The following is a 26,310-nucleotide window of genomic DNA, read 5'->3' on the forward strand; positions in this document are numbered from 1 at the left end:
GAGGAGCATGGACGAGGGAAAGCATGGTTTGAGCTGCATGATTGGTAGAATCCTAACTTCCTACAAATCTCCCCCCTTACAACCCTAGGGCATCTTAGGGAAGGTTGCGTGTTCATAATCTGACAAATTGCGACAACATTTGTCAACCAAGTGCAAAGTCTATGTGGGGACTTGAACTTGGTTTCTCCCAACCACATCGTAGTGCGCTAACCACTACACTATGGGACACCCTCCTATTAAAGATAGACAGCTTTAGTGAAGATTCCTATGACATATGCTCATCTATGCGCGATTTTAAAGGCTTTGTGATTTCCCTATTTTATCAAGTTAAATGATTATTGCATGACACTGCTCTTTAGTAAATTTCATTCATAATATTGAGCTTCGCTACTTATGGATGTTGTCATCCTTGTTTATATTAAAATAAAAAATAAATATTGCAAAATTATTGGATAAATTTTGATACTTTAAGATGACAGTGATGATAGTTATTTATAGACAGCTTCTGCGGATATTAAAATCAAGAGATTAAAACTTTAACAAAACTGGTTTTAATTTAATGATTTTTATTTGAATATTAGTGGCGATTTGTCTGTAATATGATGCTATACATGATTTTTCTGTATGGCGTAGAACCGTTTCTAATCCAGCGGATATTAATCAGTTACTTAATTAAAGCCTTACTGGAAATATTCATAAATACGCACAATAAGCATTCCATTGCAAAAAACGTGATCTTTGGTTTGTTAAAATATCCATTTATTTGGCATTTTTCAAGAATGTCAATCGTGGGAAAATTTTTCGAGTGTGGGAACCATTTAATTTGATTTAAATGGTACATATGATTTTCATTTAAATTCATTTTTTGGACCCGTGAGAAAATTTTTTTAACGTGGGAACCATTTAATTTTCATTGAATTTCATTTTTTGGAAGTGTGGGAAAAAATGGGAGAAAAAATATGTTTTAGTATAAAGAAATGTTCTATCAGTTTCAAACCTTTTTCATTTAATAGGTCATACTGACTTTGGAAAAACTGTCAGACCGATTTTTCAATCTGTGAAAAAAGATATTCAAGTTTTAATTTTTTGTTTTGAAAATATTATTTACATGTATTGACGCCATCTTGGATTATGATAATTTTTTTTTGTTAGAAGATTTTTTTTCTAAAATATTTTTAAAAAATTAACTTTTTACAATAAAAAAATCTTTGAACTTAAATTGACCAATAATTCAAAGATTTTTTCTCTTTGATTTGGAACATTTTTTATGATTTTTATTTTTAATGTCAAATAAAAACACAAGAGTGAAAAAATTGAAAATTAAATGAAAAAACGTTTTATGATTTTATTCAAGAAATTATTTGCTAACATCACCTTTTTGTTGCAATAGAATGTTATTTAAGCAAACAAAATTTAGAATAATGGATATTTAAATCCCTCGGTATTAAATGATGAGCTAACGCTCGATCATTTAATACCTTGGGATTTAAATATCCATTTATGCTAAATTTTGTTTGCTTAAATAACTCATTTAAGCTGTAGAAAAACTTTCAGAGATGCTATGCATTCAAAAAAATCTTATTTAGTTTTTTTTGTAGCCAAGCTACTCTATAATTCACTTTTCCTTGTCTGTCTATCTATTAATCAGTCCGTAATGCTATTGGGGAAATATATTTTTCTCGGCTGTAATTTAAGATAAATGGCAATGAGTATTCAATATTTAATTTACTTGTCACCTGTGCTTCATTGTTGATTTAAGGCAACTGAAAATCTGCTCTATAAATCACTTTGTCCGTTTGTCCATCCATGAATTTTATTGTGCTTTGCTATTTATGGGCGTTGTCATCCTTGTTTTTTTACAATATGGTGCAAAAAGTTGAAATATATTGAAAGATTGTGTCAAATAAAAATTTAAATCAAATATTTGAAACTTTTTAGCAGTGCAGATTTTCTAACTTTTTTTATGTTAGTAAATATGGTTTACGATTTCTATTTTGCGCCAAAATCCAATTCAAATCTTAGACTGAAAATGGCCTAAAACAATCCATCCGAAGACTTAAATCAAAATGAAAAGTAGCCTAAAACAATCCAAAGACTTAAATTAAAATATTAAATAGCATAAACCATCCTAAGATATAAGTGAAGCTTCCATAAAATGGAGGACTCAATCGGTTATTTTAAAGCTTACTCAAAAAATAATACTTTATATAATAGGATTAATTTTTATAATCCTTGTAAAGAGTAACAGGATGTTTGTCTGTCAGACCAGAGGATTTCGCTAACAACTGCACTGGACTGATATGGCTTTTCTTTACAGTAAAGTTTCTTATAGGACAAATGAATGTTTAAACAGCCCTTTCAAGTCCTGACCATTTTATTTAATACCAAAAGTCGTTTTACCCTTCCTATTAATTAAAAAATTGTCTTCTCGACACATTTCCCCCCCCCCCTTATTCTAAAAAAATATCTTTGCTTTCTTTAGCTATTGCTTGTTCTGGTTCTGGTTATCAAACGTAATAGGTATTACTTTTCTATAGAAAAAATTGTAATTTCGTTTAGAATTTAAAGATTTTCAAAGATTTTATGAAATTGTTTTGAAGATTTTTCAAAATTTCTTCTGAACTCTGTAAAAAATATATTATTCCATATTTTCTAGTAAAAAGTAAATTATTCTTTGAATTTAAAAAAATTTTCCTTATTTTTAATAGATTCTCATTAAAATTTTAATTTTTTAGTTGATAATAGGAAGGAGGGGGACTATGGACTTTAGATTACACTAGTACCCAAAGTTTCATAATTACATTGTTTTATTCGATGGATCAAAAACCTCTGGGTACATTTATTGAATTTTGATTGGTACTTTTCAACTGATTATTTAATTTACAGAAGGGTTAATTTCGCTTATCATTATTGGATATCAATTTCAATTTATCGACCATTGTCTTATCCCTTAAGAGATAATTAACAAGAAAAGAATAAAATTTTCTTTAAAAAAAGAAAAATACTACAAAACTAAAAGAATTTCCAGTATGGCTTCAAAACCGATTTATATCCGCTGGATTAGAACTGGATCTTTAACCATACTGAAAACTCATGTTTAAATTATTTCATTATTTCATAAATAATAAAACAAAAATCATAATATCAATATCAGCGCGAGCCTTCAACCACTCAGGTCTAATAAAACGGGTTTTAATATTCGGAAAGCTTGCTATAAATACGATACGATAATAGTTATTTATCCCATCGTATTATAAACAGCCTTCTGCGGATATAAATATGTACAATTAATTAATTAAACCAAGTTTTTAAGCCGAAGGCACAGCCTAAACAACTGGTTTTAATATTATGATTATACATTTTTATATTCGTAAAAAACTGTAAGTAATACGATCCGATACATAATTATTCAGTGTGGCTGAGAACCGGTTCTAATTTACAGGAAATTAATCGGTTTTGAAGCCATACTGGAAAGAACTATTCTACAATTGGATGTAAACGTATTTGTTAATAAATTATTATATAAAGTTTCTGCCCATATAAGTCTGGAAAGGAAGGACATCTTAAGAAATTTTTCCTTGGCCTAAAATTTATGTAAAGAAAACTTTCTTAAAAGCCCCTAGCATATAGGTGCTCAGTTTTCTAAGGGACAGAGGGTCTAGAAAATAGCTTAAAATCATCCAAAGACTTAATTCTAAGAATGAATTAGCCTAAAACCATCATATGACCTATTTGAAGCTTGCCCAAAAATTGTTGAACTTAATCAGTCCAGTAGTTATTGAGATCTTAAGCTTAAGACAAAAATAGGGGGATATCAACGTCAGATTATTTTATCATCCATTGTCTTATCCCTAATGAAAATATAACCATGGATCTAAAAGGATAAGACAATGGCCGATAAATTGATGTACATCCCAAATGATGATACACAATATTACCCCTTTTGTATATAACAGTTAGTAGTTGAAACGTTTACACACACTTAGATAATTGATCCAACTTATCAAAATTCAAAAAAATCCCCAAGGTTGATAAGCCAACGAATAAGAAAACTCTATTATATAAATTATGTAAATAACAGTGCAATGTCCCCTCCCTCCCTGATGTAAATATAATATATTTGTGTTGTGGGAATAGAAAAGTTTTATTACAGTCTTGCCCCAGGGATCTTAGGGGATAAGACAATGGACGATAAATTGATATTCATCCCTAATTTTTATAATCTTCTGCAGACTAAAATAATTGGTTGAACAAGTTTGAAACCAAAAACTCAAAGTACCCAAAGATTTTAAGAAAATCTAAAACTTTGGGTGCCAGTGTTATTTATTGTCCAATGTCCCCTCCCTCCTTGGATCTTTACATAGAGTAGCATAGAATATAAATCAAAGCCGAATCATATTACAGTCTTACCACAGAGTAGTGAAGAATAGCAATCACAGCCTAATTATGTAATTCTAGCGGATACACTCCATAGAGGCCTCTATAGGTACTTAAGGGAAGGGGGTTAAGTCAACCCTACACTTTCCATTTTAGTTTTTTTTTAAACTTATAAATCTCCCCTGGATTCACTGTAAAAAGAAGAAGTTACAGTCCAACAGATAGACAAACATCCTGTTACTTTTATATAATGTTGTATACTTTTTATTAGCATAAATACTCTATAGTTCATAATAGTTCTTCCATAGCGTTACCGACTGACTGACGGGCATACAAACAAACAGAGTGAATTATAGAGTAGCTTCGCTACTTGAAATCTCATCAGTATTATTGTGATTAATAAAAAGACTGATCATTTTCCCTATAAGCTGCATATCAATCTTTTACAAGAAAAGCTACTCTGAAATTCTTATATATATCTGTTTGTAGTTTTTGTCAAAAGGAAAGTATTTAAACAGCTATCCTTTTATTACCCTCCCCCAAAATAGTTATAAACCCTCTGGGATCTGAAAAAAGCTTCACTTTAAAGGAGAATCATATTGGTCCAGCGGTTAGCGAGATATTTCATTACAAACCGAAAGACATCCTGTTACTTTTTTATGAGAATTGCATAGCATCCAATATTTTTTTATCCATTTTTGTAGGGGATAAATTACACAATTATTTACATATCAATTAATTAACCATTTAGACGTGGAAACGAGTAATGAGCCAACAAACAAAGGGATTGGTACAACTGTTGATGGGTCCCAACAGGAGATATCAACTGTAGATGGGTCCCAACAGGAGATATCAACGGAAGAATCATCTCTTCCTGAGTTATCTACTCAAGAAGATCCCAATGAAGGTATTAACATGAAATTGTTCAGCTTTTCCACAAATCAAAGATAATTTGCATTCGGGGAGTAGTCTGGTTCAAGTATTGATCACACCACGTAATACTAGAGATGTTGAAAATTGTCAAGCCCATGAAATTTATTGAAAGGGGGATTGCATTGATTCATAAACAGGCAAAAAAATGCACAGTAATTATTTCAAGGAGTGGTATTAATAGGGTTGTTTTTTTCTGATGGGACCTTGCTTTGCTACTTATGGATGTTGTCATCCTTGTCTTACTCATAGATATTCTTTATTGTTATAGATGAGATGAACGTACCAGTTAATGATTACCATGGACATCATACTTTTCATATTGATGAACTTGATGAACTACAAGATATAGAACAGGTGGGTAGAGAGATCGATTGATTGATGGATTGATTTATTGATTGATCGATAGATTGATCATTAGATTGCTTGATAAATTTAGCAATAGATTGGTTGATAGATTGATCAATATATTGATTGATAGATTTATTGATGGATTGATTGATAGATTGATTGATATATTGATTGATATATTGATTGATAGATTGTTTGATTGATTGATTGATAGATTAATCTATAGATTGATTGATAGATTGATAGATTTATTGAAAGATTGATTGATAGATTGATTGATAGATTGATCAATATATTGAATGATAGATTGATTGATGGATTAATTGATGGATTAATTGATAGATTGATTGATAGATTGATTGATAGATTGTTTGATAGATTGATTGATAGATTGATTGATAGATTGATTGATAGATAGATTGATTGATAGATTGATTGATAGATTGATTGATAGATCGATTGAAAGATTCATTGATAGATTAATTGATAGATGGATTGGTATATGAATTGATAGATGGATTGATTGATAGATTGATTGATAGATTGATTGATAGATTGATTGATAGATTGATTGATAGATTGATTGATAGATTAATTGATAGATTGATTGATAGATTGATTGATGGATTGATTGATAGATTGATTGATAGATTGATTGATAGATTGATTGATAGATAGATTGATTGATAGATTGATTGATATATTGATTATTAGATAGATTTATTGATAGAGAAAATGGTAGATTGATTGATAGATTGATTGATTGATAGATTGTTTGATAGATTGATTGATTAATAGATTGATTGATAGATTGATTGATTGATTGATTGATTGATTGATTGATTGATAGATTGATTGATTGACAGATTGATTGATTGATAGATAAAAAAATTATTGATTGGTTAATAGATTGATTAAAATCTAAGAAATAAAAGAAGTTTTTCCGGAAATAATATTGTTAAACTTAGTAAACAATGTACATTTTGTAAGGAAATTGAAAGTAATTGATAAATGCACATTTTAAAATTGCATCTTTGTCAAAGTAGGTATAATATTTTATAAAAAAAAAAGAATACGTTCTTTTATGATAGATTACATTATTTTTTAATCAAGGGGTTAGTATAATCATTAAATTTAATATTTAACTTTTTGAGATACATGCTATTTTTTGAGGATATCATTACTGTTTTGTACCAAGCTTAGGAGCAGCCTTAAAACTTCAATAATCCACGGAAAAAGTCAGATGTATAAAACTGACAGTCAGACCGTTAAGTTATCTGTTTTTAGTACCAAACCAAAAATTGCTGTGGTTAATGAGTGTGGCTGCCGAGCCCTTGCTTTGTATATACTTAGTGATTTAAAAGGGATAAGACAATGAGCGATAGATAGATGAACATTATCAATGATAATACACAAAGTTGCCCCTTCTGTAGATTATTATTAGTGGTTGAAATGTTTGGACACCTAACTTAATAAACTTACCAATCTAATTTATCAAAATTTCCCAATGTTGTTAAGCTAGCAAATAAGAAAACGTTATTATAAAACTTTGGGGACTAGTGTAATAAACAGCCCAATATTCCCTTCCTCCCTGGTACAATGTACATTGTAATGCAAAAGAATAATTAGATTGCAGACATTACTATCTGTTTACATAAGGTTAATTAAGACCTGGGATCTTAAGGGATAAGACAATGGACGAAAGAATTTATACATCCACAATATTGATAAACAAAATTACCTCTTCTGTATATCAAAATTACTGGGTGAAAAGTTTGGACACTACTAGTATTGAAAAATCAATGAAAGAAAACAAATTTTTAAGCTTACTAATTAGAAAAAGTCGTTATAAAACTTTGGGTACCATTTTAACTTACAGTGCAATGTCCCCTCTCTTCCTAATTAAGACATAATAATCTTTTTATATATCAACATTAGCAGGAACCTAGTAATAGTGTCTAAATTTTTATCTTTGTGACGTAACAAAAATCCATCTCTTTTTTAAGGGTTTCCTTTCCCACCTCTCCTCTCATCCTTCGATTTTTGTTACGTCACAAAGATAAAAAGTTAGACACTATTACTTGGTTCCAATAGCAGACAAAAGTCATTAGAAGTGTGTACTGTCTTTTATATAATAGAACTAATGTAAATGGGGTTTTAGACGGAGAGGACATTAGGATGTAAATTACACTGGTACCCAAAGTTTAACATATTCGTTAGCTCGAAACTTTGGGTACTTTAATTTGACAAAATTTGGAGGGGGGAAATAAAATTTTTACTCTCCTGAAATAGTTACAGACTTCTTGGACTTATAATAAGCTTCCATGCAAATGAGAAACATGTCAGTCTAGTAGTTAGATCTTAAGCTACAGTCAACCAGACAGACACACACACTTCTTGATACTATTATATGATACAGAGCAATTTATGTAATTCCAGTGCAATAAAAGAAAAAGAAATAACATTAAAGGATTTATTCTAAATAGCTTTAACAGCTTTAGAGCTAGTGATAAAGACATAAATACAGTCTCATATGCTTGTAATAGAGTATGATTAGAGTATACTATAACAGCTTTAGAGCTAGAGATAAAGACATAAATACAGTCTCATATGCTTGTAATAGAGTAAGAATAGAGTATACTATAACCGCTTTAGAGCTACAGATAAAGACATAAATACAGTCTCATATGCTTGTAATAGAGTATGATTAGAGTATACTATAACAGCTTTAGAGCTAGAGATAAAGACATAAATACAGTCTCATATGCTTGTAATAGAGTATGATTAGAGTATACTATAACAGCTTTAGAGCTAGAGATAAAGACATAAATACAGTCTCATATGCTTGTAATAGAGTATGATTAGAGTATACTATAACAGCTTTAGAGCTAGAGATAAAGACATAAATACAGTATCATATGCTTGTAATAGAGTAAGAATAGAGTATACTATAACCGCTTTAGAGCTACAGATAAAGACATAAATACAGTCTCATATGCTTGTAATAGAGTAAGAATAAAGTATACTATACTAGGTTTTTTGAGGTTGGGGTAATGAATGATATTTTTTCGCCAAATGTCCAAAAACTCTCCCTAGACAATGACCATCCCTTGTGGAACGATCTTTCCAGCGTTTTACGGGTTCATAAGTAACAAAAATTACCTAAATACCTCCTACTACTTAACATTAAAGGATTTACACATAAGATATCCCATTCATAAAGTAGCTTGTTCTGGGCAAGTTTTAAGCTATTTGCTGTGAATAGGGAAATTAAGGAATTTGTTCCCTTTCCCTTTTTAATAATTAGCTTTACATAAAAAATACTAATATTTATATTAGTCTAAACTTGTAAAACTCGAGTATGCTGCATTAATACAAAGCAATTTCAACATAGAATTGGCAAAAAGTGGCAACTTTACTCACTTCTCCTCCCCTTTCTTTTGAGGATAACTAAATCTGTACCCCAACCCCCTCCCCCCCCCCCCTTTTGGTGTATAAAAGTTTATCTAAGTTTCTGACTTGTTTGCCTTTGTTCTTTCTTCACAGAAAAGAAGCTGGGGCAACTACAACATTGCATTCATAAAAAACAGTCAACAAAAGTTTTATCTTAATCTCATTCTCTGGGATCTTAGGGATAACATATTAGTGGTAACTGTCATAGACCCCTAATATTACACCTCCTGTAGATTAATATGATTGGTTGAAAAGTTTGGACACTTCCAACATTATTCATTGAAGGTGCCCAAAGTTCTTGAGCTGACAAATATAAAATAATAAAAAAACTTAGGAGTACCAGCAACGTCTCTTCATTTCCATTCTGCTAAATCTACATATACATAGTTTAATCTCATTTTAATTCTAAAAATCAAAGAACGAATTGATTATCAATATAATGAGTTTGAAATTTATCTAATATGGTAATTTGAAAAGTAAAATAAAATTAGAAAGTTTGTATACTTATCATAACATAAAATTATTTTTTGTTTAGTATTATTGCATGACATATATGTTTAGATCTTTGGTATCATACTTTGAAATAATCATGTCTTATCCTCTGAGAAAATATATTTAAAACCAGGAAAAACAAGAACAAAGATGCCTTTACAATTTACTTATTCCTATCATTTTGAATATATATATACTTTATGTTGTCAAATTATTATTGAGTTAAAGGTAAAATAAAGTTCTAGATTTTAAGAATATTATTAAATTTAGAATATTAAATATTTTTTAAAAAGAGAAATATCTTAGAATTAGTTTATGTTAAGATAATATATAACATAAAATTCTTAAGAATTCTAAACAATGGTTGAAGTACAACATTTTTAAAATACCATATACAAAAGATATTATTCACCCTAATTAAACATATTTAAGAGCATATAATATACATATATTTGTTGTTCTCCTTCAATGAACTCTATTCAGTTATTGTTGTCAATATTGAAATAGGTTTCAGCAAAATAGACAGATTGAATATAGAAAGAATCTAAATTTTATGAATTGGTATTGTTAAAATTTGTTTAAGTACAAAGTGTAAACTAAATTTATGAGAGACAAAATATAATGTAAAAGTTCTGTAACAATGCATTTTCATTTGTAAGAATGAATATATTCAAATAGTTTTCTCATGAATATGTATGTGTGTAGGCAGATTTTTAGGTTTCCTTCTGCATCTTTTATATTCAAGTCATAATATTTGTATTAACCAAGCTTCTCTAAATTATGAATGTCAATCTGAATGTAGGGGTATAATGCTGCTCAAAGAATGGAAAATTTTACCATCCCAAAAATTGTCTAAAATGTCAAAATTTTTCATAGTAAATACTAATAGGTTATAGCAGGTTTCATAGATTCCCCATTGCATCCAACATTTTAGGTTTAAATTTTCCTCTAGCATCCAAATTTTTAGGGTAAATTTATCATACATGAGAAAATGTGATATCTATGTCTTATATTATTTTTTTAACTTTATACACCCTTGTGCAGGAACTGTTTGTGAACAAAATATTGTGTTATAAATTGGTTATTTCTTGCATCATTTATTCTGAAGGAAATTTATTGGTTAATATTACTGATGGATTAGCTTATTAATATTCTTATGAATATATAGAATATATTATAAATATTAGATTATCCAACCAGGAAAATGAGTTTAAAATTAATTCATATTTGCAAGAACAAATTTTGATACGATTTAAGCAACTTATTTTGAAAAGACGTGTTTCAATATTTTGTCTGTATAAAGAATAGAGCAACTTTTAAGATACCTAACAATGTTCTTCACTTTAAAATTCTTTTTCTAGCAAAGTTTGCACTCCATCTTACTGTCAGACGTTTGGTAAACAAATTAAGATAAATCTAAGAATCAAATTGCACACTATAATACATTCTTGAGATTTATTTTGTAAATTTTTTTATTGTACAGTGTTGTTTCCCAATTTTAACTTTTGGAATGCATATTATGTACATGCATTTTCTAGCATATTGTATACTTTATTATAGAAAATAAATGACAGTTTTTTTGTTAAAGGTTAAAAATCTAATCACATTATTTAATTGTGTGTTGAGAACCATTAAACATATCTTGATAATGAAATGTATTACTATATGTCTCAAAACTTAAAACATCCTACAGACAAACAACTAGTTGATAGCCTGATAATAAGTTGGGCCTTTTTGAGGACCAAGGCATTCCCTGTATATTTTATAAGTAGATAATCTATGTTTAATGCAACAGTCATAAGATTTGTAGGGTCATAGAAAGTATATAAATTCTTAATGTGTACTTTGACATTTTAGAATAGGAGGTATAGCCTTTAGTTGCCTCTTTAATAGCAATAGGCAGTTTTAGGGCTATTTACTGTGGTGTATCAGTTTTATTAATAAATTTAAAAAGACAGCAGATCCCAACTAGGATAGCTGATATGTAATTGCCCCTGTTAAATAAAGAGAAACAAATCTTCTTTTCTCAATACGTCTAGTTTAATTCTGCTAAAACAAGGATGGTACACTTCAAAGGTTGAGAAGATAGAGCTTAAGTAATGATTAAGATTAAACAAAATATATTTCATTTTAGATGAGAAATCTACCAGACGCGCAGAATTTGACCGGAAAACAACTAGCTACTAAAATTATAGGTAAGTGAATTTTTTGCAAGATTTACCAGGAAAGGAGAGAACATTTGACTTTAAATTATTTATATACCCAAAGTTTTATAATTAGGCTCTCTCATTCGCTGGTTTAAAACTTTTCAATCAATATTCTACAGTAGGCGTAATTTTGTTACTGATAATGAGGGATTTACATTTATTTATCGTCCATTGTCTTATCCTTCAAGATCCATGGATTTAAATTGTTTTTTAGGATTTTTAATGTTTACAAATTAAAACCTTATCTTGTATTTTTTCTCAAAATTCTTTTAAATTCGCAATGATTTGGTTAGGTTAGTTAAAGTAAATGTTATTAAAACCCTGCAGGGATAGTACTATGTAGAACTTTTTTTATTTATTTTTTGTTTAAGGTGCTGTGGGTAGAATGTTACACCTTCCATCAAGATTTAACGCCCAAATTAACAGAGGTAGGTTTTTTTACATTTAATGAAGAAGCTTATAATGCAAATATAAAATAATTATGCCATACAATACAAATGACCAATGATAGGCTAGTATACATATTTTAATTAAAATGTATTAAGGATCTTAGCCTTTAGGGGCTTTTTATCAGGGGCGAGGGTAAGGGTTTTGCACCACTCCGCGTAATAGCTTAAAATCTTCTTTAACATGATGATTCCTGTAATAGTTAGGTAAAATTTATCTAGAAATTTTAAGTATATTTTAAACGTGATACATGTATCATTTAATTTTTGGAACAATTAGGACCAAATTTGTTAATGTTCGTTTGTCTGGCCGTCTGTTTTGTTGTTAATTGCTTTTATAAAAGTTTTCATTCTTATTAATCACACATTTTATACATTTACACACAAATTTCTTTGATCCATAATTTGTATATGGCTCTTTGAAATACCTAATATTAAACTATAAAAAAAAGATAATAATATAAGGATAATTATTCTTATTATTATATCCTTATTAATTTATATTCCTTGCCAAAACAATTATTATTCTTAGAGTTAAGATAAACAGCATATTAACAAGGAAGACAACATCCAAAAAAAACAAAGCTTATCGTAAAAATATATCTATGTGGAATGAAGTTTTTGTTATCCTTTATTTTAGCTTATTATAGCCACAAGAGTTAGGCAAAGGTAAAAACAACTTCCCCTCACACATCTTATCTTCATTTTTTTTGAAAATCAAGGGGGGGCGTTCAGTGCTCCATAGACACTTTAAGGGAAAGCACACCATTAAAAAACTGTTATTTTCTAGTGACTACAAACATTCACAGCACCTTCCTCAATATTTAATCTGAGAAATCATTAAAACTTAAGGGATGGGGGTTCAGTGCTCGATAGTCACTTTAAGGTAAAGCACCACTAATATAAATTTATTATTCCTAGTGAGTACAAACATTCACAGCACCTTTCTCAATATTAAATCTGAGAAATCATTAAAACTTAAGGGAGGGGGGGTTCAGTGCTTGATAGTCTGTTTATGGGAAAGCACCACCAATATAAATACATGTTATTTCTAGTGAGTACAAACATGCACGGCACCTTCCTGAATTTCACCCTGCGGAAACCCTTGTCTCTGGAACTTCATAACAGGTACATTTGGTAGATAAAAACATTTTGGTTGAAAGGTCAGAACACTTATAGTTTTGAACCAACCAATCAACAGGTGTGTCAAGACTGCGTAGCAACTCTTAAGGGATAAGACAATGGACGATAAATTGATGTAAACCCCCAATTATAATAAAGGGTTGGCGACACAGACAAACATCTTATTACTTTAACATATTAATATAAATAAATGTAATTTATACTATATGTCTAGTTTAAGGAAAAAGATTTTGCTACTTCATAAACTGCCTTGGCAATATAATATAAAAGAGAACCATATCAGTTCAGCGGTTAAATACCCAAAAATAGACACCCTTTTACTTTTATATAAGGATATTAATATAAATAAATGTAATTTATACTATATGTCTAGTTTAAGTAAAAAAGTTTTTGCTACTTCATAAACTGCATTGGTAATATAATATAAAAAAGAACCATATCAGTTCAGCGGTTAAATACACATAAATAGACACCCTGTTACTTTTACATATGTATATTATATATTAATATAAAGAAAATGTAATTTATACTATATGTCTAGTTTAAGTAAAAAACGTTTTTGCTACTTCATATACTGCAGTTGTAATTATACTGTAAAGGAGAACCATATCAGTTCAGCGGTTAGCAACACACAGACAAACATCCTGTTACTTTACATATACTATATATTAATATAAGAAAATGTAATTTATACTATGTGTCTAGTTTAAGGAAAAAGTTTTTGCTCCTTTTTAAGGCAGTGGCAATTACACTGTAAAGGAGAATCATATCAGTTTAGCAGTTAGCAACACACAGACAAACATCCTGTTACTTTTCTATAAGGATATATTAATATAAAGAAATTGTAATTTATACTATATGTCTAGTTTAAGGTAAAAAGTTTTTGCTACTTCATATACTGCAATGGTAATTATACTGTAAAGGAGAACCATATCAGTTCAGTGGTTAAATAAACAAAGATAGACATCCTGTTACTTTACATAAGAATATATTAATATAAAGAAAATATAATTTGTACTATATGTCTAGTTTAGGAAAAAGTTATTGCTACTTCATAAACTGCATTGGTAATATAATATATAAAAAAAACATATCAGTTCAGCGGTTAAATTCACAAAGATAGACATCCTGTTACTTTACATAAGAATATATTAATATAAGAAAATGTAATTTAAACTATGTGTCTAGTTTAAGGAATAAGTTTTTGCTACTTCATATACTGCAATGGTAATTATACTGTAAAGAAGAACCATATCAGTTCAGCGGTTAAATACTCAAAGATGTTACTTTACATAAGAATGTATTAATATAAAGAAATTGTAATTTATACTATGTGTCTAGTTTAAGGAAAAAGTTTTTGCTACTTCATATACTGCAGTGGTAATTATACCAGCATAGGTATATACATACGTTTTAGAAATACTGCAAATTATATAATACAAGTGGCTTTGCCTTTAGCCTCTAGGGGCATCGAGCCAAGAGTGATTGAGAATGAACCATATGTTACAGCACAGATGCACCATATATTATCACATTTTTTGGGGGGGTGGGGATTTGAGGATATCCCACCTCGTAAGAAAATATTACTATTATTTATATATCCTGAACGTTACCTGTCCAGCGGTTACTAAGATCTTAAGCTTCAGACAGACAGACAAACAGATATTATATAACTTATATGTTACAGTCATATAAAATTTTGTGTCATAAAAATAATTGGGGCCATATGATTATTGCATTAATTAATGCAACTATTCATCCATACATCCATTTTTCAAATCATCCATTTTATTTTAATGATATATATCGATATATCTATCCATCCATCTATTTAGCCATCCATCAATCTATTCATCCATCCATCCAAACAATTAATTCTTCCATCTATCCACGATCCATCAATTGTTTACAGCTATGGCAAAATTTGTAGTTGTTATGTATGAATTAAAACAGTTTTTGCTAATAATATAACAACATTAATATGATGATATATAATACAACCACCTGCTTAGCAACATTTCTTATAGCAATTTTTCAACACAAGAGCTCAAGCATATTCAATAACAATATTAATAATATTTTCGGCGTCTATTTAAGATACACTTCAGAGGTGGATTCTTGAAATAAATTTGCCCCACTAATCGCTTAGTGGGGCAAAATTGTTTTCGTGAAAAATCCACCAAAATCACTTTGAAAATCTACAAAAATTAAACAAAATTATAGAAGGGTTATTAACAAAAGATTTTATTTAATTTTTGTAGATTTTTGTGATTTTGGAGGATTTTTCACGAAAACAATTTTGCCCCACTAAGCGATTAGTGGGGCAAATTTTTTTTAAGAATCCACCTCTGATTTCTTATCTTACCAAATGCATCTCTTGTGTAGCTTACTTGGTCCGTCAGTCTGTTGGTCATTCTACACAAGTTTTTTTTTCTTAACCTTTCTTGTCATAAAAAAACATAGATGGAAAAAATTCAGTACGCTTCGCGCTTTTCTGAAATACATTGGACGGTAAATTATATTAGTAACCAATGTTTGTAAACATGATATCTAATTTGTTGGTTAAAAAAAATTTGGGTAGTAGTTTATTAGTGTCCAAACTTTTCAACCAATTTAACCAATATTTTTAATCAACAGATGGGTTAATTTAATTTCAATAAATGGAACTGTAGATCTATTTATCGTCCATTGTCTTATCCTTTATCTCTATTGTATCTTTTAGCAAAAATGAATGAACGTAAATTTATATTCTCAGCCTGCTATATATCATATTACCCTTTTAGAATAGTAATACTAAATGTTTTCTCAAAACTGCTCAAAAACTAATAATATATAAAAAAAATGAGAAATATTTTTTTATGCAATAATTATTTTGACAAATATAGGTCTTTAAAAGAAGCTCTTTTTAGTTATTATAAAAAAATTAAGTCATACAATAACAATGTCCAATGATAGGTCAATACATATACTAAATTATTAATGGCAGGCCAGTATACATTTTAATTGACCAATGGTAGGCCAGTATGACGTCATTTATTATTGGTACTATAAAAAGCTTCCATAATTAAGTCCATTAAGATCTTTGAAACGGTCTCGTATGGACATATTACAGTAATACAGTGAGCTCAACCCTTGATAGAAAAAGTTTTCTTTTCATCTGTAGTTTTCATCAGGAATCTAAAGGGATAAGACAATGGCCGATAAATTGATGTACAATCCCAATGATGATACACAAAACTCCCCTTCTGCAAATTACAATTTGTCATTAAAACGTTTGGTCACTCAACATAATGAACCAATCCATCAAAATTCAATTAAAGTTCCCTAAATTGTTGAGCTAACAATTTAGACATTATTATAAAACTTTGGGGATTAGTGTAATAAACAGCCCAATGTCCCCTCCCTCCCTGAGTTTCTATAAAACTAGGACAATTATAAACATCTGTAGTTTTCTTAAAACTGGAGATAGTTGAATCAGGAAGAAGTAATTTGAGTTTGTAGCTTGGGATCTCGGTAACTGCTTTACCGAAGAGGTTTTTCTTTACACTGAAGATTCTTATAGATCAAAAAAAGATTTAGAACTATTTTGGGGAAGGGTACCTTTATCCTAGAAAATTACTCTTTAAAAAAAACCAATAAATTTATTTTTTGCTTTTTCTATCACTAAAATCGAATGTTTAGGGTGGACCAAATAACGACGTTATATAAATATTGTATCGACAAATTAGTTCAAAACAAATTCACAATAGTTAGCAAATCATTTCTACTAAATATGACAAGTTAAATATTCTGAGAAACATTAAAATAGTAACTGGACAAAATGTCTTAAAAGTGAGGGAGATGAGAGGAGAAGTGGGAAAAAAACCCTAAAAAAGAGATGACTAATCACTCATTTCTATGACGTCACATGGCTGGTTTTTGAGACACTTTGTCCATTTACATTAAAATAAACAAAAGTGTATTGTTTTTTTTATATTTTTTTACAGGTAGAAAATCAAGTCAAAAATTCATATTTTTTGTTAATAATACACTTTTAGGTGGGGTAATTTTGTCTAGGAGTGATCTTCCTTGGAAGGGTGATCACACCCTCCCCAAAATGATAAACCTTTCCTGGACCTTAAAAAACCTTCCCTGTAAAGGAGAACCATATCGGTGATCGGTAAGCGAGATCCTTCACTACAGACAAAAAAGCTTACTACTTAATATGTTAGGATAGGATGTAGAAAAACTTGTCTGTAAACTCTACAATAGTATGTATAGAAATAGAATAGAAATAAATTCCTATTCTATTTGTGTAAGTCAAAGCAATGGGGGTAGTGAATTATTTTAGCAATGGAACTGTGTTTTTATATTGCAGCAAATATTTTCATTTAGCGAAAAAAAATAACTTTCAAAGTCTACAAGTAGCTAAACGGTAGATACATTAAAAGGGTAGTTTTTTTCGCGTATTTCAGTAAGGTTGGGTGTCAAATATTTTTAATTATTCAAAGTGTTCTTAATTATAACCATATGTTTGACAAACAAATACGTTTCGGAAAAGAAAAAGGGAAGGGGGGAAGAAAATCTCTTCAAAAGAGATGGGAGAAAAGGGAAGAGATTTTCTTCCCCCCTTACCTTTTTATTTGACGTCATAGGAATCGTCTTGCTCAAAACTGGGACAGTTTTGGTTTGTCATATGTATATATATATATATATATGAAATAGTACATAATTAAGAACAGTTTGACTTAATAAGAGCATTTGACTGCAACTTAACATCCAACTTTACGGAATTATATGAAAAAATATAAATCTTTGTCAAATTGTTTGGTTTTATCTCAAAGTATATTAAGCTTATATAATTCGTCTGCTTAAAAAAACTTTGCTTACTTTTATTGAATTGTGATTGGTTAATTTAAAACTAGTAGCTTTGTCTTATCCCATAAGATCCCTAATAAAATGTAGAAAAAATTGCTATTTACAAAATTGACTAAAATGTCTAAACATTCTGTTGTATTTGGATAAAAGATTTTTTGTGTGAGCAAATTTTGGCAGTACAACAGTCATACAGAGATGGGGGGAGGGGACATTAGACTGTAAATTACACTAGTTCTCAAATTTTTTTATAATAACCTAATCTTATTTGTTGACTTAACAACTTTGGGGACTTAGGTTAAGTGTTCAAATGTTCAAACCCACTAATTTTAATCTGCATAAGGGGTGATTTTGTGTATCATCATTGTGGATGTAGATCAATTTATTGGCCTTTGTCTCATCCCTTTCGATCCTTGCAGTACAACAGTTATACAAGAACTGTAAATTTCAGGGATGGAGGGGATATTAGACTGTAATTTTCACTGGTTCCCAAACTTTTTAAGCTATATTATTTTTGTCTCAAAAAATTTGGGTTCTTTTCTTAGATTTTTATTGATTAGTTTAAAACTTTTCAACCAATAAGTTACAAGTTACAAAAGTGGTAATTCGAATCATCATTATTCTGAACACATATCAATTTATCATCCATTGTCTTCTCCCTTAAGATACTTTGGCTGTACAATAGTTGAACAATGCATGTAAAAACATTTTATGTTTTAGCTCAATGTTTTTTTCAAACAGGGATGATTTTAAACCGAACTATGGTAAACAAGATATATTTATCAAAAAGTGGGAAAAAAGGACTTTCACATTGAACTTAACAAAACTATTTTGACAAAATTGCTCATAGTTTTTTTTTCTCATAAAACTGAGGTCAAGTACTTGATGTCTGTCATATCATTACCGACAAACAAAGTAAATTATATAATGGATGCTGATCTTCAATTCACCGCATTTTCCTAGGGTTAATAATTTAATATTTTTGATTATCTACTATTATCTTACACTCTATGTTTGCGTTGGTTCCTGCCTTTAGCACCATATTCTCGTGTTAATTCTTTAAATAAAATTTTCTTATATGTAAATATTCATAATCTGTCATTATCACTGTATTTTAATATATTGACTGAAATAAATATCTTATGTTTAATATAATTAAAGGCTCTATCTAGTTCTACCCACTGTAAAATACACGTTGCCCTATACCTTTTGACGGACGAACACTAATTACAGAGTTGCTTCCCAAATATTAAATAACATATCAAACGCTTTATACTAATGTCAAATTGTTGCTAAATTCATAATATTCAAATTTCTTAATACCCCAAAAATCAATTATGTCTAATTTTTTTATAATCTTTTTTTTTTAAATTACATTATACAATATTTTTTTAATTGTTGAAATATCTATATACAGCTATTTGTCATAATTATGTCTTATCTTGGTTATGCAAATATAGTTTCTTGTTATGTTTTGTTAAAAGCTGAGTAAATGTACTTTTTACATTACATAAGCTAACCATGTATAAACAGGGACAGGGGATAATATCTGAAGAAAATATTCTTGTTATTTTTTCATGGCAACATATGTTGTTTATTTATTTTTGGTGATTTTTCTTGTGAGGTTGGTGGTTCTCTCCCCCCAGATAGCTATAAAACTTCCCAGGACCTATGAGAAGCTCCACTATAAAGGGTAACCATATCGGTTCAGCTGTTAGCGAGATCCTTTGGAACACCTAGACACCCATTTACTTTATTATAAGGATTTTTCAGAAATATGCTGAAATAGTTATCAATAAAAACAAGAATGACAGTAAACATAAGAAGCAATAGTCATAATTTTGAATAAGCTAACAAAAAAATAGACGCCAAAAAACAATTATAGAGTAGATGCTAATGCATCATGGAAATATATATGGAAAGTTTAGATAAAATCTTCTCTTTAATACAGAAATGGATTTTTTTATTTATATCTCTGTCCCGTGGTGAGTAGATGTGCAATAACTTCCACAAATGATATTCATATTCGCAAATAGACAAAATACCAAAAAAGACAGTGGTTGTTCAATAATGATATGGAAACAAAAACAAATTGACACCGTTTGTGTAATAGATATATATATATCTGTTACTGACTTTTTACAGAAATATAAATAACCTGGTTAAAACAAATACCTATAATAAAAGGGTGGTTATGTATTAATCAGCGTTGAAAAAATGGAAGGAAATGATTTGTGCTGTTGCAATAATTTGCTGTTTTAAGTATTTGATAATATAATTCATGTGCGGAAGTCATTTGACACCGTCTGTGTAATAGATATATGTCTGCTTCTGACATTTCCCAGGGAGGGAGGGAACATTGGGCTGTTACACATTACACATGTCCCCAAAGTTCTTGCTTATTATTTAGTCTATTTAAAGGATCTTAATTGGAACCGATGATCTATTTATTAGTGAAACAATTGTCTTCCATAACTAAAGTGTTAAGAAACTAACTTGTGTTTGTATATATAAATAAAATTTTAAAAAGTTACAACTTTGGGGACTTTTATAGAATTTTAAATGGGTGGTTAATTTAGTTGAGTGTTCGAATGTTTCAACCTTAAATTGTAATCTACAGAAGGGTTAATTTTATGTGTTATTATAGGGAATGTACATCAATTTATAGGCCATTGTCTTATCCCTTTAGATCCCTTGACTTTTCCACAGAACTAACCTGGAAAAAAAATACAAATAATAATTTGACTACAATACCCAGAACTGATCTTAAGGGATAAGACCTCAGAGGATAAATTGATGTACATTCCCATTGATGATAAACATATTAACCCCCCTGTAGATTTAAAGTTTTGTTGACTTTCCTTTTTATAGATATATATGCTTTGCTACTTATGGATGTTGTCATCCTTTTTTTTACATTTTGAATTAAGTGTTTTAAATATATTTAAGTCCTATTTAAACTGGAAATCTTATTCTATTATTCTATTGAAAATATATCAAATTCAATTTTCACTATTCAAAAATGTGTCATAGTATCGTTACATAAAATATAAGGAAAAAAATAAATCTGGGAATGAAAAAAATCTATGAATGAGAAAAAAGAAAATATTTTCTAGCAATAACAACTACTATTATCCTACAAAATAGAATGTCTTTTTTACCATATAACTAACTTATTTTTTTTTATTTTTTTATAATTCAGTACTTTCAGTCAGGGATCTAAAGGTATAAGACAATGGCCGATAAAGTTATGTACATCTACAATGGTGAGACACAAAATTACCCCTTCTGTAGATTAAAATTAGTAGTAATAAACACTCAACTTTATAAACCGACCAATCAAAATTTAGTAAAAATCCAAAAAGTTTCGAAACCAACGAATAAGAAAACGTTATTGTAAAACTTTGGGGACTAGTATCATAAACACCCATTGTCCCCTTTCTCTCTGATTTCATTAGCTGATATTGTATTTTTGTTTAGGTTAATGGCGTCCAGACACATGAAGATAGGGAACAAAACTGTCGCCATTAGAGTCATCTCAGGTTAGGGTTGCCAGAATTCAAGTTCAAAATAGCCAATTTTAATATTAGCATTCAATTTTTTTTAAATATAATATATTTATTGAATCAATTCATATGGTTATTTTTCTATGGCTTTTAAATAGTTTGATAATCAATGCAAAATTTTAAAACTCACACAAAAAATATATCTGGCAACCCTAAAACTTTTCCCGCGTTCAGGACCTGTTGAGCATTTGTACGTGAACCTGGAAAAGTTTACTCCGGAAAACAGGTAAAATAAAAGAGAGAGGGTAAAATGGGCTGTTTAGTACACTAGTCCCCAAAGTTTTACAATAACGTTTCCTTATTCGTTGGCTTTACAACTTTGGGGATTTTTACTGAATTTTGATTGGTTGGTTTTTTAAGTTGATCATTCAAACGTTTCAACCACTAATTTTAATCTACAGAAGGGTTAATTTTGTATGTTATCATTGGGGGTGAACATCTATTTATTTGCCATAGTCTTATCCCTTTAGATCCCTGGGTAAAATATCTGCAACACTGCTCATAAACAGAGTTTTTCAGTTTTAGGAAAAATCTGTCCTTTAAAAAGTAACTGGGTGTATGTCTGTTTGTTCCAAAGAATAGCGCTAAATGCTAAAACCGTTATGATTCTCCATTACATTGTAGCTTTTCAATCTTCATAGTCGAGAATTGTATTGGTGAGACTAATGTCATTAAATAGTTTGAAATTCTAGTTTATCTCTAAATTATTTTAATCAGAGGAGATCTTCTTAAAACTGAAAAGCACCCCCCCCCCCCTTTTGGAGAGCAGTGTTAATTAAGAATATTTTTTGCATACAACAAAAGACGATAAACAGGTTCTTTCTATAAAACCTTATGAAGCTAATTGAATAATATGGCTTTTTTCCTTTCCGGAATTTTTAAAGATTTTCCTGCTGTTTTTTTTCTTTATTGAAATTTTTCATTCTTTTTTAATATAAAAATTTTTCCTCATAAATTTTGAGAACAATTTTTCTGAGAATATTAAGTAATAAGGACGACAACATCCATAAAAGCGAAGCTTTGTATTGAAGATTACATAGGCTAGTCATTGAGATCAAGAGTAAGGTTGTTCCTGGCTATAAATACAAAGGAATAACTAAGGAAACCCAAACTGATAGATTATCTTATGAAATTTATATCCATTTGTTGAAAACAATCCATTGATTATTAGTGTGGGTTATATTAACACAGCTAAGTAGCAGAAAACAATTTGGTAGAAGACGATAAGGTTATTGAAAAAGGGAGACAAGCAGTTCTCTACACTATAGATCTGTGTTACATGAAATGTTATTACAAGAGAAGCTTTGCTTTAAATTATGTTCTTTTCGTCCCCAATATAAAACTATATTTCTATTTGACAAAGCTCTAATTTATTTTTATTTGATTTATTTCATTCTTTTCTTTTATTTATAGATTTTCTATTTTCTTTTTTATCTTTTCTTTTTTTTCATAATTAAATTCTGACCTTTTGTATGTTTATTATCAAAGGAAATATGAAATAATTAGAATGATTTAAGATTTTAAAGAAACTTTGAAAAAAACAGAGATGAAAGATTTTAAATACATGTTTCAGCCCTAGGCTTTCTAATCCAACTTTCAACCAATAGAATCTTTTACACTATTTTGATGCTTAACCATGTAAAAATATGAAAAATATATTTTATTTTAGATTTATGATGTTCCTATCGTTTGCTCTTGGACTTCTAGGAGTTGTTGTTACCATAATGGTAAGATATAATCATTTATTCTTCTAAACCATAAATAGCATAGTAATGATAACGATGTTTTACAAACTAGAACTAATAAGCATTCCAATGGAAAGTGCATAATTTGGAAACTACAAAACTTTTGATAATTTGTGTAGTAAAGTTTTTTTTAAATAGGGAGGGGGACAATGAACTGTTAATTACACTAGTCCTCAAAGTTTTCTAATCAACTTTGGGGACTTTTATTGAAATTTAATTGGTTGGTTAATTTAGTTGAGTGTCCAAACATTTGAAGTACTAACTTAAATCTACAGACGGGGTAATTTTTGTATCATCATTGGGTATATACTTCAATTTATCGCCTATTGTCTTATCCCTTTAGCTCCCTGGGGGGAGATACAGTGCTCGACTAGACACTGTGAGGGAAACCGCCTTTATTATTGTTTTATATTACACATTAAGTATATTTTATGACTTAATAATAGCAGTTTCATTGTCATTTATTACACAATATTAAAAACATTAATTTTTTAATTCGTTTTGTAATAGTATGATGTAGTTTTGTCTGTCTCTCTCTCCTATGTAGTGGACACATTATGATATCAGTATTCATCTGATTTAGAAAATTAATAAAGCCATGACTATTAGCATCAAATTTCATTAGAATAGTATCCGAAGGACGGTTTTGGTTGTTTATTACACTAGTCTCCAAAGTTTAATGATAATCTATTAACTTCACAAAAGGGGTTATTTTTTTACCATATATTTTAAATATTCAGTTCTGTCACTCTACAGGTGTTAATGTTCGTTTTTCCTACCGTTTCAGAGCTTAGCTTTTAAGGATGTTGTCATCCTTGCTTCATTGAAAAAAGTATAAATATTATTTTTTAGATAATAATTTATCTTGGAGCTCGGATCCTGCATGTAGAGAACGAAGAGGCCAGGCATCTAATAGAACATCAGGTAGGATGTTTGCACTGGTACCCAAAGTTTAATGAATAATATATCTTATTCAAAGACTAAAAACTTTGGGTACTCCTATAGACATTTATTAGAAACTCAGGATATTTGGCAGGGAGAAAGGGAACATTTGCCTGTAAATTGCACTGGTGCCCAAAGTTTTGTATTTTATCTTATTCTTAGTCTAAAAAACTTTGGGTACTCTTATAGAATTGTTATTAGTTGGTTCCAAACTTTTTCACACTTTTCAACCAATAATTTTAATCTACAGAAAGGATAGGTAGGTTTGTAAAACATTGTAGGGGATGTATATCAATTTATCGTCCATTGTCTTATCCCTAAAGATCAGATCGCTGGATATTTTGACATTAGATTAATACCTTTGATGTTCAATCTGAAATAAAAATCCTCACAACTCAAAATTGTTTTAATCCAAAAATAATTATTAGCAACAAAATTGTTGTGGTTATAGAAATTCAACTGTTTTTAGCTGACTTATAATATGGTAAAATAAAATATGAATCTCCTTCCGTACCAAAATGTGTACACTTTTGAACCAATATTGTGTTCCTATTGACCCAATTAAGAGATTGACTATCTAGGCTTCCTTATTATTTGTTTTTTCTTCATTTTAAATTTTGGTTTTTGCTACTATAGGCCCAATAAATCATTATTTTGTAGATAAAGTTTAAGCTTCTTCTATCACTACTTTACATTTCATTAAAGGCGTGTTTTATTGTATCAAATGCTTAGTTGCTTAAGGTGCTTATAATTGAACAAAAATACACCAAACATTTCTTATCTTGTCTTTCTATTACTGTTTTATGGTGGTTCATTTTTTCAGGAAGGTGGGGGGGGGGGGGGAGGTTGTCAAAGTACCTAAAATCTTTGTATGACTATTAGTTAGATAATATAATAGGTATCTATAAAACAAAGTAGAACGATGTCTGTCTGTCTGTTTGTTTGTCTGTTTGTTTGTCTGTATGTTTGTAGCGAAGTATCTCGCTAACCGCTAAACCGATCGGGTTCTCTTTTACAGGGTAGCCTCTCATAGGTCCCGGGAAGGTTTATAACTATTTTCACCCCCCCAAAAATGAAAAATCCCCCCAAAAAAAATTCTTTTTAAAACTAAAATTAAAATAGCCGGGTCGACTACCACCCCCCCAAAAAAAATCCCCCCCCCCCCCAATTTTTTTTTCATTTTTCTTTTAATTCTAAAATACGAAATATTGGTTTGATTAAACCTCTTGGGGCAAATCCCCTAAAGGCTAGGGGCAAAGCCGCTTGTAGGTTATAAAGCAGAACCTTATTGGTTTAGAGGATATAACACGATACCAAACAGAAATTTAGACAGACGGACAGACACCATAGATTTCAACAGGACAGAGAAAGACTCTTAATAGTCTCTTTCTAGTTCATTTTCAAAAGAAAACTTTGACGTTCAAGAAGCTATAAAATGCTTTTTTTTATTAATTAAAAAGCAGCCATAAAAGTTTGATGATTTGAAAGAAAAATATATGTATATGTGAGAGAAGAAGTTTATTTCGAAACAAGGTTTCTTTTTATAATATCGTAATATATGTATATGAATACTAAGGTGAAAATATATATAGGTATGTATTTACCTCTCAATCACCTAAAACCTCTCAATCAGTTCAGTAGTTATTAGTTACAGACTAAAAAAACTAAACTCTATAATATAAGCGGATAACGTGGACGTTTCATTTTGACATTTTCAAAGAATCACTCAACAAATGTAAAATGTCTATTTTGTCACCTATCTTCTTTTCATATGACCATGTATAATGGATATATATTTACTTGG

At 29.6% G+C, this 26,310-nt stretch overlaps 1 protein-coding gene across 1 annotated transcript in view; it reads left to right on the plus strand.

Moving 5' to 3' along the window:
• Positions 1-26,310, plus strand: part of LOC145303789 (uncharacterized) — a 63,081-nt gene that overhangs the window by 20,812 nt on the left and 15,959 nt on the right. The window contains exons 8-16 of the mRNA XM_080145400.1: positions 5,129-5,284; positions 5,579-5,664; positions 11,738-11,798; positions 12,182-12,238; positions 13,312-13,384; positions 21,734-21,795; positions 21,994-22,045; positions 23,489-23,546; positions 24,417-24,488. Of these exons, the coding sequence (XP_080001526.1) occupies positions 5,129-5,284; positions 5,579-5,664; positions 11,738-11,798; positions 12,182-12,238; positions 13,312-13,384; positions 21,734-21,795; positions 21,994-22,045; positions 23,489-23,546; positions 24,417-24,488 (677 nt within the window). The remainder of the gene's footprint in view (positions 1-5,128; positions 5,285-5,578; positions 5,665-11,737; positions 11,799-12,181; positions 12,239-13,311; positions 13,385-21,733; positions 21,796-21,993; positions 22,046-23,488; positions 23,547-24,416; positions 24,489-26,310) is intronic.

Source organism: Acartia tonsa, chromosome 13 (assembly GCF_053477335.1).
Source record: "Acartia tonsa isolate MP-2025a chromosome 13, ASM5347733v1, whole genome shotgun sequence".
Taxonomy (NCBI): Eukaryota; Metazoa; Arthropoda; class Copepoda; order Calanoida; family Acartiidae; genus Acartia; species Acartia tonsa.